At 32.1% G+C, this 17,643-nt stretch overlaps 3 protein-coding genes across 4 annotated transcripts in view; 2 read left to right on the plus strand and 1 right to left on the minus strand.

Annotated features, from left to right (window-relative positions):
* The window catches only part of LOC126888192 (tektin-1), a 40,597-nt gene extending 37,267 nt beyond the window's left edge, over positions 1–3,330 (plus strand). The window contains exons 3-5 of the mRNA XM_050656246.1: positions 572–773; positions 1,079–1,343; positions 2,921–3,330. Of these exons, the coding sequence (XP_050512203.1) occupies positions 572–773; positions 1,079–1,343; positions 2,921–3,182 (729 nt within the window). The 3' untranslated portion in view covers positions 3,183–3,330. The remainder of the gene's footprint in view (positions 1–571; positions 774–1,078; positions 1,344–2,920) is intronic.
* LOC126888191 (cytochrome c oxidase assembly protein COX15 homolog) overlaps positions 1–15,500 on the minus strand; it is an 81,938-nt gene extending 66,438 nt beyond the window's left edge. For both annotated transcript variants that reach the window (XM_050656245.1, XM_050656244.1), the window contains exons 1-3: positions 15,269–15,500; positions 15,072–15,201; positions 6,197–6,329 (exon numbers count right to left, since the gene is read on the minus strand). In XM_050656245.1, coding sequence (XP_050512202.1) covers positions 6,197–6,329; positions 15,072–15,201; positions 15,269–15,424 — 419 coding nt within the window. In that variant the 5' untranslated portion in view covers positions 15,425–15,500. The remainder of the gene's footprint in view (positions 1–6,196; positions 6,330–15,071; positions 15,202–15,268) is intronic.
* Positions 15,501–15,820: 320 nt separating this feature from the next.
* LOC126888189 (3,6-anhydro-alpha-L-galactose dehydrogenase-like) overlaps positions 15,821–17,643 on the plus strand; it is a 43,385-nt gene continuing 41,562 nt past the window's right edge. The window contains exon 1 of the mRNA XM_050656242.1: positions 15,821–16,045. Coding sequence (XP_050512199.1) covers positions 15,956–16,045 — 90 coding nt within the window. The 5' untranslated portion in view covers positions 15,821–15,955. The remainder of the gene's footprint in view (positions 16,046–17,643) is intronic.

The raw sequence follows: 17,643 nt of genomic DNA on the forward strand, positions 1-17,643 counted from the left end.
CCGAAGTAGTTATGGAATACGGATTTGGACTAGTTCTATTCGACTTGGCCACTTCTATTCGATTTTACTAACTTCTATCATCGAAATGAGTTACAGAATAGGCATCTTTTGATGGTAGTTTAAGTAACATATATAAAATTTAGCTTTTATACTTTAAGGGAAGTAATACAATATTTTACACACCTTTGCTACCTTGTATCTACTCAAATAACCACGATCGAAAGTCCATACTCGCTGATCTTTTGTATCTCTATTGGGGACATGCGCAGAGAAACTTTCAGCTTTTTATAAAATATGGAATGCCTGGGGGCTACGGGCTCTTGGGCTATTGATTTTCTAATAGCCCAAGGCAAATTCAATAGCAATTTTTTATTTTACGGGTGGTAATATAGATAAGATTTTCCTGTCGGTGTTAAATATAGTCTCGATGTTTATTTATTAGGTTTATAAAATTTTATTATATTTTATGAAGAATTTATAGAAAAGCACTTGGGAAAAAATCAACTAAAGCAATAGAATATTTTACTCCAGCTTTTAGTTTATAAATTTTGACTAAAGATTTTCGTTTAAGATTCGACGACTGAGATCGACATTTTACTTCATGGATCGAGATTTGACAGACAAAAGTACAACGCATAAAATTGATCTTCTGAATAGTTCACTTACAAACACAAGTTTGAACCTTAGCATATACCATGGTTTCACCCCATTGGATCCTGCTAATATCACTCTTCAAGAATGGGAAAAATTTACAGCCGATAGCATAGCTAAAGGTATATTATTAACATAATTAATAATTTAGTTAAAATATTATTTACTTTTGCGAGAATTTACAACACTTTGTAATCTTTCATTCTGTGTGTAAATTTTTCAAAAATATTTATTAGTTTTCTCAGAATTCGAAAATAATGAATAGGTACATTTAAAACACATTGAACATTTTGACAGGCGACATTTTGCGCCTATGCCCTTAAGGTTTTCAGTTAAAATAAGGTTAATAAATAAAGAGTTAAAAATATAAATAAAGTAAAGATCTCATTACATTACTCTTATTTTAAAACAAATGTTACGTTTCCAGCTGCAAAAGAAATTGCGTGTGCCAGACAGCTACGGTCTTATGTAGACATTTTGTTAAAACAAGCTATTGACGACATGGACATGCAATGTAATGCTACAAATAATGCTTTTAGAAGAAGAATAGAAGAACTGAAACACATTAAAACAAGACTGGAAATCCAGCATTCCGAAATTATGAGACAGTCCAATGAAATGACTAGAAGTATTACCAAACTTGAAAAAGCTCTAGTTGAAAAAGAAGGATACATGGCTCTAGCTCACACCAGGTAAGTAGATAAAAAGATTTATTTATTCAATATAATGTCAATTTCCGGTTTAGAGCCGAAATTCTGTTATTTACTGGGTTCATATATCTAATATCTATATTCACTAAGTTTCAGTCATTTTTGCCAAACTTTCGGTCATAACTAAAAAATAAGAATAAATTCTACTAATTATATTATAGATCTAGTAGAAAATCTACTAAATTGGCAACTCCGGACGCGACCGGTTACTTTCGGCTGGGCTCGCTCGAAAAATGGGAGAAATAGTTGAACGATATTTCCTACATGCCGATCTAACCTTGCCTATGATTTATGGTGTTAATTTGTCGAACTTTTATATTGTTCGACTATTTCAAATGTAGTTCAAATGTGTGTATTTGATGGATATGTCCCGTTTTATTTTGACTTATTCTGTATATCAAGACTTTTATGCACTGGAGGCGGTCATTTCAGAAAAGCAGCCTGTTCTCTTGGCTGATACAGTTCAAATTGTGTTTTCAATCGAATGGTTATTAAGTTATTATTCTGATGTACAGTTTTTATATTTGATTGATCAGACTACAACTTTGCACTCTGTTTCAACTCCAAGTAGGTTTCTTCCGCCTCATTCATTGTTCTGCTCATTATGTTGTATCATCTGCGTATGCTGCTAATTGAGTAGATTTGTTTATAAGTATGTTATTTCCGCTCATTGTCAACCGTCTTATTACATAATTAAGAACAAGATTAAAAAGGGTTGGAGCCAGTCCGTCGCCTTGTTTCAGTCTGTTTCTGTCATTGTCATTTGCACTGGTCGTATTAATTTTGATGGTATGCCAAATTCTTGCAATATATTGGGTAGTATTGTTATATCTATTGAATCATAGGCTTTCTTAAAATCTACAAAAATATTGTAAACGTCTATGTCATATTCCCATGCTTTGGCTAGTAATTGTTTAACTGTAAATAGTTGGTCGATGGTAGATCTATTTTGCATAAACCCTGCTAGATATTCCCCGATGATTTTTTTAGTGGGAGGTTGAAGTCATCGATTACGAATGTTTATGAGTACTATGTATCCCGAACAAAGTAAAGAGATGTCTCTATAATTCTGACATACCTAATAGTTTATCTCCTTTTTTATGAATATTTGTTAGGGGATTTTTTCTTCTCTCCATATATCTTGTATTAACTGGTACATCTGTTATGTCAAATCTTTTCCTCCTTGCTTGAATAGTTCTGCCGATATTTTACCTATTCCCGGCGCTTTATGGCTTTTGTATTTGGATTGCCGTTCAAACCTCCTCTAGCGTTGGAGGTCTAGTTAATTCATTCTCTTCTCCATCTTCCCCCAGTACTTGTTGTATTTCGTGCTGTGCCTGCTGTTGCTGCTGTTGTAGTGGTAGTTGTACCCTTTCGTTTAATAATTCCTTAAAGTGCATCATCCAAGTTCTCTTAATTTCGTCCATATCACATAAAAAAGACTCGATGCAGTAGAAATTCAAAAAAATAGTAGGTTTATACAGGCAGTTCTGCTTATCGGGGTAAATCGCTCGCCAATTTTAAAGAACTGTAAATATAATCTGCAAATTTCATTTTAGGTTAGGTCATAGAGCGCAGAGGCCAGGAGTAGAACTCTGTAAGGATTTAGTTGAAATTGCGCTTGTTAACGAAGTTGCAGAATTAAGAGGTAATTGTGCCACATTACAACAGAAATTGGCAGAATCGCAAGCTTCTCTACGTTATCTCTTAAAAACGCAGATACAACTAGAAGAGGACATCAATATAAAGACAAATTCTTTAAAAATTGACGAAGTGGACTGCATGAGTCTGAGACAAGGAATGGACTATCATAGTTTTTAGAAGCTATTTAATGTGTTGTGGTGATATGTAATAGTGTTTGTATTTACACGTTCGACTAAAATTATATCCAGTGCACATACAAGTATTCATAAACATTTGTCAGTGTCAAATTTTCAGTTTTAGTTTAAATATATTGAATATACAATAACAGTAATATCAATGACTCCAGATTGTGGTTTTTATTCTTTTTCTCTAAACCTTTGCAGGCGACTAAAACCTGTCAAACAAAAATGAATAACCATTTTCAATATCATTGCAACACGAAACTACAACCGCACCATATCCTAGTCCAATCAGAGAGTGCAGCAAGCACCCCTACCAGTTTCGAAACTTATTCGTCTCTCATCAGGAGGCACATATGCTGCTCTCTCTGACCCAACCAGGACAACCCGGCGTGCAGTCACAGATTGCAACGAACGAAATGGCAGGGATGCCGTAGCGGCAATTGCTAGCAAAAGTTTTCAATCTATATAGCACACAAAATAATACCAAAAATATTACTCTGCATCCCACCAGATTAAAAACAATGGGAACCTTCTCTGGTTACACCTCCGAGGCTTCTACAATTTGCAAGCCATAACGGATGCTAAAACTAACTTAGTCTTAAAACCTGTCAATTATTATTGGGACCGTGCAAGTTCGGCAAAGCGACCTCTATTTCTACGCTCTGTACTTTTATTCGCACTTTTAATTATATTGGCCAATTATATTAGTCCTGGTTGCTGGATAATTGTCAAGACCATAGTCCAAAAAAATAATAAGAAGAAAAAATAAGATGCAGGTTATGTTTAGCAAACGTAAACAATTGTATGTAGTAAATAAAATCAGTTATTAAAATGCAGTACTGCAAGCAAAATACAATTAATTAAATTTACCTTTATATAATAATTGCATATCATATCAATATTGTGGAGTAATATATAATTTTTCTGCGTCAATGACAGAAGGTATGAAATATACGTCAATTTGACAATTTCAATTGACAATATGAATTATTTAAGATAGTTGCAATATTTCTCCGCGACTCGCGCACGGTCCTTTCTCGTTTCCCTTTCCAAGTACTTGCACACCGCGAATACCTAAACTCAGGGAGTAGGACAGCTAAAACCTGTAACAATCCCTGGTGCTTAATGTATGCTGATGCTTTAGTGTTAATAGGAAATAGTGAAAGCGACTTAGAATGGAACAGTGAAGACAAGCTCTGAAGTAAAAAGGTTTAAAACTTAGTATGACCAAAACAGAGTATTTGGAATGTTGATTTAAATGTGGAGTTCCTACACATAAAATGATATATTTGGATGGTGAAATGATTGTGAAAAGTAATAGTTTTAAATATCTAGAATCGGTATTATAGAGTAATTGGGAAGTAGATGGAGATGCATGCAGAAGAATATTTCGACTCATTCAGCGAAGACTGTACTAACTCATTTTTTTAAGTTTTCGAATAAAGCAAGATAAAGTTTTGATTAATGCAAAAAACAGGGGTTTTTATTTACTAAATTGTTTTTATATTTATCCATTGTGTTTACCGTATTGTTCTATTTGTTCTTTTGAACATGTGAATTTTTTTTCTTTATATGGTTTTTGAATGAGTTAGTACAGTATTCGCTGGAAAAAATCGGGAAAATCCTGGATAGTACATCCTGGATACTTATTTATACTTATAAAATGCACCTTCTATTCACATGTATTATTTTTATCTAATAGAAATTTATACGCTGTACAACTTTTATATCGTAAACAATGTTGTTCATGTAGGCGTACTTTACTTAACCTTAAAATGCGAAAACTATTCTAACACACGAGACAATGACGCTTCCGTTCGGAATGCCGAGGAAGACTATACTAACTTTGATTATGCTTTGATTGAGATAGGAGATAGGATAGTTTTCGTCGGATAATGTAAAAAGTATCGTTCGCGGTAACGATTCCGTACTTGTCCAGGACAACTTCGCATGCGCACTTTAAAAAAGAGCATTCTCTTTTTTAAAGTGCGCATGCGATTTTTAAAGTGCGCATGCGAAGTTGTCCTGAACAAGTACGGAATCGTTACCGCGAACGATACTAAAGATATACAAGTTAGTACAATATCGAAGTGCAAAATTGGTTGCCTAAACGTGAACAAAATAATATAGAACTTTGTTCGTTGAAAGGCATCACGGTTATCTAATTTTTCAGGGGTATAACTCAAAAACGCCAAAAATTGAGTTAGTACAGTCTGCATTGAACGAGTCGATTTAGTGTTGTATGCCAGAAAAATTGAAATGAAACTGAAGGGAAAATCTAGAAAATAGTCCTGTGATGTATGGAATTGAATATTGGGCAGTTAAAGAGGAACAAAGAATGCATGTGACGAAATAAGAATGCTTATATGGATGAGTGGAGTGACAAAAAAGGATAACATTAAGAATGAGTATATTAGGGGAAGAGTAGGAGAGGAACACCAAAGAAGACCTGGGGGAGACGCTTAGGCAGGGCATGTCGGTAAAGGGGATTGATATTGATATGACCCAAGATACAAACTTATGGAGACATGTAATTAGGGAAGCCGACCTCGCATAGGAATAAAGGCAAAGATAATGATGATGAGTTTCATTACAGCTGATATATTCAGTTCTGTTCTGATTGTCAATATCTCGTCTTTCTCGAGTTTGGACTACTAGTTACTCTTTTTAAATAGAATAAACTAGTTTATTTAAAACTAACTAAAAAGTTGTTAGGTTGAAGTTTATTTCTCGTAATTTTCCCAGACAACCACTTTTAGACACTCTAATGGGTTTCGAGAAAAAAAGCTTATTTTTATTTTTATAAGTTTAGCTTGTTATTTTTTTAAACCCCATAAATGTAATTACTTCGTCTCATTACAGATCCATTACGATGAATATAGTTTCAACAATAAACAGGTAGGTATAACCGAAAAAATGACTAACTTGAACAATTTTTTACAGTACCTAACTATTGTATAAATGACTGCAAAATGGATTTTGCAAAAAGAATATTAATACAATACTTACATTTTAAATTCTGGATACTGCTTATACCTCTCAAATTCCTCTTGCCATTCTACTTCAGTTCTTGGCATTTTTTCACCTAATAATTTCCATGTAACCATCGACAGTCCTGATTCTGTAAGTCGTGTAACACCACCTGCAAGACATTTTTTCATCTGCATATAAATGGAGACAAAACAGATCTACAAATATCAAACGGGGCAAAGCAAGTAGTTCAAATGGAATTTTTGTTTCTAATTTTTACATTGGGAGTGTACCAACATCAATAACACCTTGACCTAAATGTCAACCTCACCTACTCGAGCAGTGACCATTGGTCACACGGTGCACCCTGATATAGATAACCAACGAGGCTCTGGCGTCCGAGTATAGGCATGGCGTCATCACTTCAGAAGTCCATTTAAATATGTAAAATTTAAATATGTTTGAATGTTGGTTTTCCTATAATCTTAGAAATTAAAATAGATTTAATTTATTTTAAAATTTATTTTAAAACATTAATTTCGTTTATATAAGGCAAAGCAATATATTTTACATCCTTTTTTTTTGTTTTTGTCGTCGTAATTATTGTAAATTTTGTGGATCCTTTGCTTTATTATAGGAGTACCGTCTAGTCAGTGTTAATTGTTAAAAGACCAACTCTATCTACCTCGATTGCTTATCGCTCCGGACCGGTCTTAACAATGGGCAGAGTCAGATAAATTTACATAATAATATTTACGACCGCACTAATTGAAGTCAACGATTTACTGCTAAACAAACTTTATATATAGCAGCCATCCATATCCTAAGACCAAACACTTTGGTCATTGTCATTTATCTGTTCAATGGTTTCATCACCTTCTGGTGAATACCTAATATTGATCAGAATCTCTGGTTAAAAACTGACTCTCTAATTCTTGAAATGGCTCATCTCATTGCTATTTCTTCCAATTTGTATATTTAACTTTTTTTCTCCACTTTCTACTTCTCTTAAAACCTAACTTATACTTTCTCATTCTATTTTATTTTATTTATGCATAAATATCTAAATAAACCACTAATATTTAGCTAACCGGTACTAATCATAAATGCTACAGCAAAATAAAGTTCTTTACTGCCCACCCATATGGGTGTACACTCTCCTTTAAAATTAAGGTTTTTTTGGTAACGCAGATTTCTGTTATTACATTTCCTTTTTACCTAGGCATTAGGTCCAAACGTATCACAAGCATCTGTAATAATTACAGTTCATATTTTTTGATTTCAATCGGAGATGTCTTCTTAGTAAGTTAAGTAATAAATTACAGTAGAAGCTCTTTATTCGCGGGGTACACGTTCCGTAAATAAACCGCGAATGCTGAAACCGTGAATATGGAATGGTAATTTATATGGGGTTATAGGGGATACGTTCCTGGGTGACGAAATAAAAAAGTAAATACCTAAAAAAATCAGTTTGATTGAAGTTCTGACCATACAGATTGATTAATTACATATTATCTTCAGCTTTAGGCAATGGTTTAAAGAATTTAGGAAACTCTTGCTTGGTAGTTTTTAAAAATTGCTTCAATTCAGAATGATATTCAGCAGTGGTATTAGCAATTTGCCTCTTAAAAATAAGACTTCGTTCCATAAACGGATCAATTTTCATAAAGAAATCACAAATCTCATTTGCCATTCTTAAACCTTCACTAAGATTTTTAAAATATATTTCACGTTTTCAGTGACTGTTGAAGCCTCTTCTTCAATGGGTTGTGAATTTAACATTTCCTCCAAGTCTGGTTCAAGAAACTCCTGGACGTCACTTGATTCTAACTGTTCGAACCCATCTCGTTCTCTATCCCTCCCGCAATTTCGGCAATGTTTGCAGTTAAAGTTTGTACTTACACAGATTTTTCCGCATTTCTCGCACTCAGAACATGCCACAGTTTTTTCCAGTATGATTTCAATGTGTATGGTTTCAGTTCTTGTAATGATTCTTTTATGTTTACAATCAAGCATTTCTATTTTCACTTAAAGTAATAAAACTGATTTTTTTCGGATCGAAACCCGTTTTTCATTTTTTTTTTTTAGTCAACATTATAAATTAGAAAGATAGAGGAAGTGTTACTTAATTACAATTTTTGTAGGGAATGGAAAAGTAAAACAATAAACACGCAATGCGACTCTTACCAAAGCATGGAACCTGCGATTGCGGTAGAACTTAATACTCTATGCAGTGCCGGATTTAGGGTACTTGCGGCCCTAGGCCAAATTACCCCGAGCGGCCCCCGATAACTTCACGATTATTATAATATAATAATAATAATTAAAACGTTTATTTTAAATTTACTTTTTAAAATTCGTAATACAAAGTATAAAATAAATGAATAGACATGCCTCTAATGTTCTATTTGAATACGTACATAAATAGGTTGAAATGTATTCACTAATTATTAAATAATCTTGGTTTGCAAATTTGGCTAAAACCCCAAAACAGCTCTAACAACAATTTCTATATTTATAGAAATTTGGAAAAAGAAAATTTATAAAAAGAATTCTATATTTATAGAAGCCATTGAGATGTTGGTTTTTCGAAGGATGCTGAAGATCTCTTGGACAGATCACGTGACCAACAACGAGGTACTGAGAAGAATGGAAACTGAGAGAGAACTCCTAAATATTGTAAAAAACAGAAAAACGAGTTATCTAGGACATAATTTACAAAGGAGAAAGATACAACTTTTTACGACTCATAATGGAAGGGAAAGTGGAAGGAAGAAGAGGTTCAGGAAGAAGTAAATGCTCCTGGCTGAAGAACGTGAAAGACTGGACAGGCATGGACACACATTCGATACTAAGAACCTCTCAAGATAGAGAGCAATTTGCTGTAGTTATAGCCAACCTTCAGTAATGGAGAAAGCACCTTAAGAAGAAGATAGAAAATATATAATTCAAAATGATATTTGTTTGTAAGCAAACAGCAGTTATTTGTAAAATTATTAATATTGCTAAAATTATTATATTATAAATTAGTATTGTAGTTTATTGTTAAATTGAAATACCATTTGTTTGATTCGGAGAGAAAAGTACTGATGACAACAAAAGACTAAAAAAAGCCGAGTTGAAAAGACATAAGTAAAAGAACCAGCAAAATAATATATGAACTGTACTAGTAACCGCCTACGGTACTGAAAAATCAAAATATTTAAGAATACAGCAAATAAATTTCTAGATCGTTCAATTCATTATTCATTATTCTCTTATACTGAAAAACGTCAATGTCATGTTGTTAATTTGGATAAAGTTGGATTAGTGATTAACATTGACACTCACTCCACTCCATACTCATAATAAATATCATATCTAAACACTCACTTTTGTAGCTTTTTGGCTGCAAAATCTTTAATCAAATTTTTAAAGTCTAAGGCTTGAAAAAGCTCAGCATTTGAAACAAAACTAGCCAAACTAGACAATCTAGAATCTTTGTCAGAAGTCGAGTTCCTCAAGTAGTTTTTGATTCTTTTCAACACGCTGAATGATCTTTCTCCAGATGCATTAGATGTCATCATGCATAGTAGAATGCGCAAAGCCGTGTCCATATTCGGAAATAATGTTGTTAACTGTTTTTCATGAATGATTTTCAGATACTCCAAAAGTGTATTTCTCGGAGGCTTGGCAATCTTGTTGTCATGAGGTTCTCTTTCTTCATCAAATATACCTTCAACAAAGCCTTTGATCGAACTGTACACACTCTTCTCCAAGGTCACCATCTATGTTGATTCGATACTTTTAGTCAATATAGAAACTTTTACCCTGATTTCTTCATTGGAAATTGACGATAAGTTGTTTAAAAATCCAAATTCTTCATTAAGACTGAAATAAACTTACGACTTTTCATTCAATTCTGAATAAAGCGTGTCAATTACAACATTGAATGTATTAATCTTTAAGTTTTCTTTGTCATTAAAGTGGGGTTCAGTGGATTCATCTTCTTTGTCTTAGCCTGGGAGAGCTTTTCTTTTCGGGCGTCTTTTTATTTCAAGAATATAGGTTTCATTTTTAGACAATTCTTTTCCTCTTCTTTTATAGGTCAGACTCAATGCGTACTCCTTTAGAGATTTGTATGTTGCAAGTCACATTCAAGTCTGTTTTTGCAATGTTTTGCTACTGTTGTCAAAACGTTGTAAAATGTCGTAGGTACCACGGATTTAGTAGAATAGCCATTATCTTATATGAAAAATTTTTTACTGATTCCAATTCAATTAGTAAAAGTTTTTTTTACAAAACGCTGCGGCCCCCTTTTGCTTGCGGCCCTAGGCCGCGGCCTAGTCGGCCTAGTGATAAATCCGGCACTGACTCTATGTTTTGAGTAATAGTTTTATTTTACTTAAACATTCTCATTGTTTACAGTCTCAAAAACACCGCCGACGGCGACAGCGGGTTACCTCAAAGAAACTGCTGATAGCTTTTGGAAACTTAATCTAGGTGTAGTTGTAATAAGGTCAATTTTATTTTTTTATTAATCGATTTGCTGACTTATTGACACATAGTACCAAATGCTTTTTATTTAGGTATATTATAAAATTCGATCCGCGAATGAGTTTATGGAAAAAACGCCTAGCATTAACCTGTTAAATTATAATAAAAGAATACACAGAGAAGAAAATTATAAAAACAAGTGAAAAATGGAAAAGATACAGAGGAAGATTAGAAGCAAATGGCTAGGCAGTGGAAAAAAATTAATGTCCCAAATTTTAAAAATATAGCTTTCAGCCTGATCTAGTAGAGAAAAATATCTATCAAAGTAACAGACCTTTAAGAGCAATAAAACTAAAGCGTAAGAAAGAGTCTAACGATGTCAAAGCGCACAATGTCAGTAACCCGTTTAAATCACTTCTACTCTGGGCTAATAAGCAAAATACAAGGAAAAGTTATTTACCAGCAATTTTATTGCTGGAATCGAATCTTATGATTGTATATATTAATAATATAGGTATGCAAAGTCCGCACATAGTGTGCTACTTTTTTTATAAACAAAATGGCGCCCGAAAATCGTGTTTTTTTTTCAATTTTGCTCTATAACTCCAAAGATAACTTTACACCAAAAACACTCAAATAAAAATTCACCGTAATTAAATTCTGCATACAGACGTGTTTTTCTGATTTACTTCGACGAACATTTTCCCCGGAAAATGCGGGTTTTTCCAACAAAATCTTTAATTTTCAACTAAAATTTTAGATAAGTAATAATTGTTTATCAATAATTAAATAACTTGGTAGTATAAAAGCTCTTTTCGTACAGATTATAATTCCAGAAGCCTATGGAAATTGAATGAACAGTTTAGCAACAATTGAATTGTTAATTAAAAATTTACCGTCGCTATAATAACCACAATAATTATGCTACATAAGAATAACTATGATTTTTGTATAGACAGACACTGTATCTATCTAGTGTACTTTACAGAATTGAAATTGGACTATTTAAGCGGCCTCAGGAATATTTTAAAATTATAAATAATTTTTTGGCTTATAGACAAATAGAATATCTCGGGAAATATTAAATAAAATTAAATCATGAAAACGGTATTGGAAAAAAGCGGCAAGGCGCTTCTTATAAAAGAAAAAATGTTTAATTGCGATGAGTGGTTCCTGAGATACAACAAGTTGACCGGTATTTACGGCAAAGATATAAAAAATAGGATCATAATTTTTGAACCATCACCTTTTCATTTTTGTTCTCTTTCTCCACACCAATTTTCATATCTTTAAAATACTCATAAAATATATTATTATAATAAAAACTATCGATATTACGACGAGTGAAAATTGCCAAAAATAGCAAAATTCTAATCAAAAATTAGGTTGGAGAAAATGTAATCTCATAGTTCAAAATCGGTATACAGTAAAAAAAATTAATTTTCTCGGCTTCCCATGGAACAATTTTCTTCATTCTTTTTTGTTTCCAAGTAACTCGAGTAGAGCCATGTACTAACGCATTATTAAATGTCAAACTTGCTTTTACTTTGTTATAATAGATTAATTTATTTATAAGAAAAGAAAACTACATATTTTTTCCAGTTGTAGACTTTTTTTAGATAAACTTACTACAAGTGTACCTTTTAACGTTAAAAACACAAACATTCTCATTTGAAAGCTGTATAATTATTTAAACAATCTTTATTTAAACAAATCAAAAAGTTTTGTTATAATAAATAAATTAATTTATTATAACAAAACAAAAGCAACTTTGCTATTTAATAATGCGTTAGATAGATGGCTCTACTCGAGTTACTTGGAAACAAAAAAGAATGAAGAAAATTGTTCCATTGGAAGCCGAGAAAATACATTTTTTTTAACGTATACCGATTTTGAACTTTGAGATTACATTTTTTCCAACCTAATTTTTATTGGAATTTTGCTATTTTTGTCAATTTTCACTCGTAATATCGATAGTTTTTATTATAATAATATATGTTATGAGTATTTTAAAGATAAGAATATTGGTGTGGATAAAGAGGACAAAAATGAAAAGGTGATGGTTCAAAAATTATGATCCTATTGTTTATATCTTTGCCGGAAATGCCGGTCAACTTTGACCGGTTGTATCTCATGAACCACTCATCAAAATGAACCGTTTTTTCTTTTGAAAGAAGCGCCTTGCCGCTTTTTTTCCAATACCGTTTTCATGATTTAATTTTATTTAATATTTCCCGAGATATTCTATTTGTTTATGAGCCAAAAAATTGTTTATAATTTTAAAATATTCCTGAGGTCGCTTAAATAGTCCAATTTCAATTCTGTAAAGTACACTAGATAGGTACAGTGTCTTTCTATACAAAAATCATAGTTATTTTTATGTATCATAATTATTGTGGTTATTATAGCGACCGTAAATTTTTAATTAACAATTCAATTGTTGCTAAACTGTTCATTCAATTTCCATCGGCTTCTGGAATTATAATCTGTACGAAAAGAGCTTTTATACTGCCAAGTTATTTAATTATTGATAAACAATTACTTATCTAAAAGTTTAGTTGAAAATTAAAGATTTTGTTGGAAAAACCCGAATTTTCGTCGAAGTAAATCGGAAAAAACACATCTCTATGCAGAATTTAATTACGGTGAATTTTTATTTGGATGTTTTTGGTGTAAAGTTAAAATCTTTGGAGTTATAGAGCAAAAATTGAAAAAAAAACACGATTTTCGGGCGCCATTTTGTTTATAAAAAAAGTAGCACACAATGTGCGGACTTTGCATACCTATATTATTAATATATACAATCATAAGATTCGATTCCAGTAATAAAATTGCTGGTAAATAACTTTTCCCAAAAATGGCCTATTTTCCGATAATCTGCCCAGATTATTCCACACTTGAGATGATCATGCCCTCAAATTGTTTATGCAGAATGTGTAATGTGACATGAGCTATCTAGGATGTAATGCAGTCTTGGACTAAAAACACATCGTTGGTTTCCATATCCAGATCAGGTCAAAAGAAGTTGGTAATCATCCACCTATAACAATCTATATGCTTGCCATTAACAGTGATGGTCTGACCAACATAGCTCTCATTTCCATTTCAAAACTATAAACCGATAACGCTGCCAATTCAAAATCCATACCAAACCATGACTTATTTGGGATGCATTGCATGCTCTTGGATCTTATTTTGATTAACCTTTAACTACACACGCTGGCGTATTTTGTATGCCAGATATAAGAATTCTACTGCAAATATATTTAAAAATTTAATTTTTGACCTTGTTTATCTATCTTAGCTATCACTGGAATGTGCTTTTCAATTTTTTAGTTTTAGTTTCATTATAATCGGCATTCTGGGAAGATCGTAATTTACAGTTTTTTATTATTTGTTGTTTCCGGTGCTGGACAATATACGCCACAGTTATAGTAATATAAGTAGTAATATAAGTACATATTTCAATTGTTTTTTAGTCATTATGGCACACAATATATTTTTCTTTATAAACAATACCTTTTCTCATTTATAAAATCACATTTCAAAAAATTTTTTATTAGTAATTTTATTTATCATGGAATCAGATTCCAATTGTAAATCCCAATTGGCTTACTGAGAAGGAACTCCAAGTATTCGCTGATGCCGAATAAGGTAATATAACAAACAACTACGTGTATGTTTTCAAAAAAAAATAACGAAAATCCGCTGTTTTTAAGTGTATTTTCTTGTGGCGTATAAAGTATGCCACACGTGTAGTTATGTTATAACTTGATGCGCAGGTAGTTAAAGGTTAATATCTTACCAAATTCAACAATCCTGTTTGTTGATGTAGGTACCCATTCATCCAAAAATAGGTCTCATTGCTGAATATGATATTTCCATGAAAATTAGGGTTAGTCAGAACAATAGAGAACTTAATAGTTTTTGTAGTGTATTAAGATGCCCTTCAACTGCCTAATACCTAATATATTTGAAGTAAGACCTGATCATCAGCTACAAAATTAAAAGCTAGCGAGTCAAGCAAGTGTTAGGCAAAAGTTAGGTAAAACAGAGTTATATTAATAAATTCTATATTTATGACACAGCAAAATGCTTCCTGGACAATATGGGAACACATCTACAGGTTATAACTCTCTGGGGAATAAAGAGCAAAGGCTAACATTCAAGAAAAAACTGTTGGGGCTGATGTTACTGGAATAATTCATAGTTATTGACTGTAAAGTTATCTACAACACAGGATGGATACAGTTGGATTAAAGCACAAAAGTTGAGGGTATCAAAAACACAATGTTACATTAGAATATCTCTTTATTAGTATCACAGCTACAATTATTTAAATTTTATTGTCATTATTACTTAACAGTTTTTTTGATAACCTCATCTAATACAATGCAAATACTCACTAAAACCAAATAATAAACTATAATGGTACTACCTAACACAACAGCTACAAAGACCATTCCACTGCATGTCAACAGCCAGTAACCTACAGCATTTTGACCTTTTGGAGCACTCGAACTCAATTGAACTGAAACTGTTCCACTTCCTCGTAAGAAACTAGATAGCTAAAACAAAAACATCGTTTAAATGGTAACAGTAAGGTTTCTGGGTGTTGGATATAATAATACTTACAAGCATGTTTCTAGAAAAAGATTGGGGTTTTAAAAAAGATTTGTTATACAATCTATGCTGGCCATTCCTCACGAGGCTATTGGTATTAACTTTAAACAACTGTTTTGCTGTAGGAATTAATGATGAAGAACGACAATGTCTACACAAATTTATCATTTCGGTGTATGTATTTTATTTTTGAAACTTATTATTTATCATTCATTTATGTCCTTGTTTTCTGTTTGACGTCTGTCACGTTAAGGTTATTTTCAACTTCTTTTTACTGTACTGGTCTTTTGCTTCTCAGCATATCTAGTTGAAGAATTAGAAAATATTTGAAAATCTTAAAAATATAGAAATTTTGATGAAAATATTTAAAATAACTATCTATTTACTACTATTTAGTGAACCACAGAAGAATAATTCTTAAATTCTTAATGTTATTGTGCTTAAATTTTCAATAATCAATAAATCATTAAATAAAAATAATCATCTAACTTGTTTCTTGTTTCCAATAATTTATTTTTCAAAAGATATTATTGTGCAGGTCAGGTACACTTGTTTTGTTTGTTAGGTATCCAATAATCCAAGATTCTACAAGAGGTTAAGTATAGGTATTACTCAAGTAAGAAGGTTAAAAAGATAAAAATTGATAAGGATTACTTAAGTATAAATGATTTTAATATTTATTCCTAAACTTTCTTAAAAATGGAACCTGCCAAAGTTAAGAACAAGATTGGTGACATTTTTAGTAATATGGCTTATGGACCTAACTTTGAAGATACAAAACTTGCAATTGTGAGTAATAATTCTTGAAATCTATCAAATACATTTTTCTATAAGATTACATATTTATTTTAGCTTCGAATCTGCTTCATGGAAGCTATAAGTAAATAGTTTGAGTGTTAAATACATGAGGAAGAAGCTGCCCTGTGGCAGCCCTCCTATTATATTTTTTACATTAGATCATAATAGATTTAATTTATTAAATATGTAGCTCTTTGTGATTCTTCGAATTTCCTCCTCTAAGAAAAGTGTAGTTGAGTTCTCATGTAGTTTTGCTTACATACCAGGGCACATTGAATATCATTCTCAATATTCTCAATTTTCAAGCATATTGTCAGGGACAATATGCATAGGTACAAAGTATATGAATGGTTTTAAGATGTCTTAGTTTGTTAGCTATCTCTTTACACATTCGAAGACACATCTTCATATTCACACAGTCATGTCCCTTTGAATGTGTCTGCATATGCAGTCATGTTCGTGAATGAGTTAACAAACAATCTTTAGTACTGAGTCAGGTCATTCCTTATATTCAGTTGCAACAAATGCCTGCCAGTCCCCAGTAAAATGTTGGATAGTTTCTTGGGTTTGACACCTATATTGGTATTTGTTGTTTTGGATCTTAGTGTCTTTGACAATATATTTCAGGTAATTTTTGGTTGCTATAACCTGATCCTGAGTGGCAAGTAGAGAACGTTTTGTTTCAGGACGTTCTATTTACTGATGTCAATCAACAGTTTGAAGTTTGATGCTATATTCTAGATATAGTTGTGGCTGATTTCATTGGGATGTCACAAATGTGCAAAAGTTAGAGTACTTGTATTCATTCACAAAACAATCAAAGACAGAGGGAAATATCATCATTTCTTAGAAAGAATATTACACATACAATTGTAATACAGTGTGTTTACTTTTAAACCAGATATAGGAGTAGGTACACCCAATACATGCCAACACTGCTTCCCCGCTTCCCACACCCTAGTAATGTCATGCAAATTTATTCAGCCATTCCTCTATTCTACAATGGCAATGCAGCTCATTCTCATAAGCAACATTGCTGATTTTAGCGTTTCCTTCAGTCACATACTTATCTGTATTCAAAAACTAAACATACAGTGTGTATGAATATAAATAAAATATGTATATAATGCCCTAAAGATTGTATACCAAAAACAAAAAGGAGGTTTTCTATGACAAAGTCCAAAGAATCCAAAATAAACCTCAAATAACTAGAAGTGGATAGCAAAATAATTCAACAGAAAAGGAATTTGAACTACTTTGGAATACTCATGCACAGCTAGGGACATACAGAAGCAGAAATTGTCCAATAAAATATCTGGAGGTTTTGAATTAATAACGTGGCACAATAAATATCTACATACACAAGATATAAGGCAGCAATGAGTTCAATTATATCCTATGCTAGAGAGCTAAGACCTAATACCAAGGAAACGAAAAAATTAAAATCAGTGAAATTAATATAACGATGACTTAGTGTGAAAACCTCGTATCTCATTAAATTACAATTTTACAGGAGAGGCAAAAAACTGATTTTCTCCATAAATAATATAACCTAAAAACAAAAATTATGTTACGTATTTTTAATTCGA

The sequence above is a fragment of the Diabrotica virgifera genome, chromosome 7 (assembly GCF_917563875.1).
Source record: "Diabrotica virgifera virgifera chromosome 7, PGI_DIABVI_V3a".
In the NCBI taxonomy this organism is placed as follows: Eukaryota; Metazoa; Arthropoda; class Insecta; order Coleoptera; family Chrysomelidae; genus Diabrotica; species Diabrotica virgifera.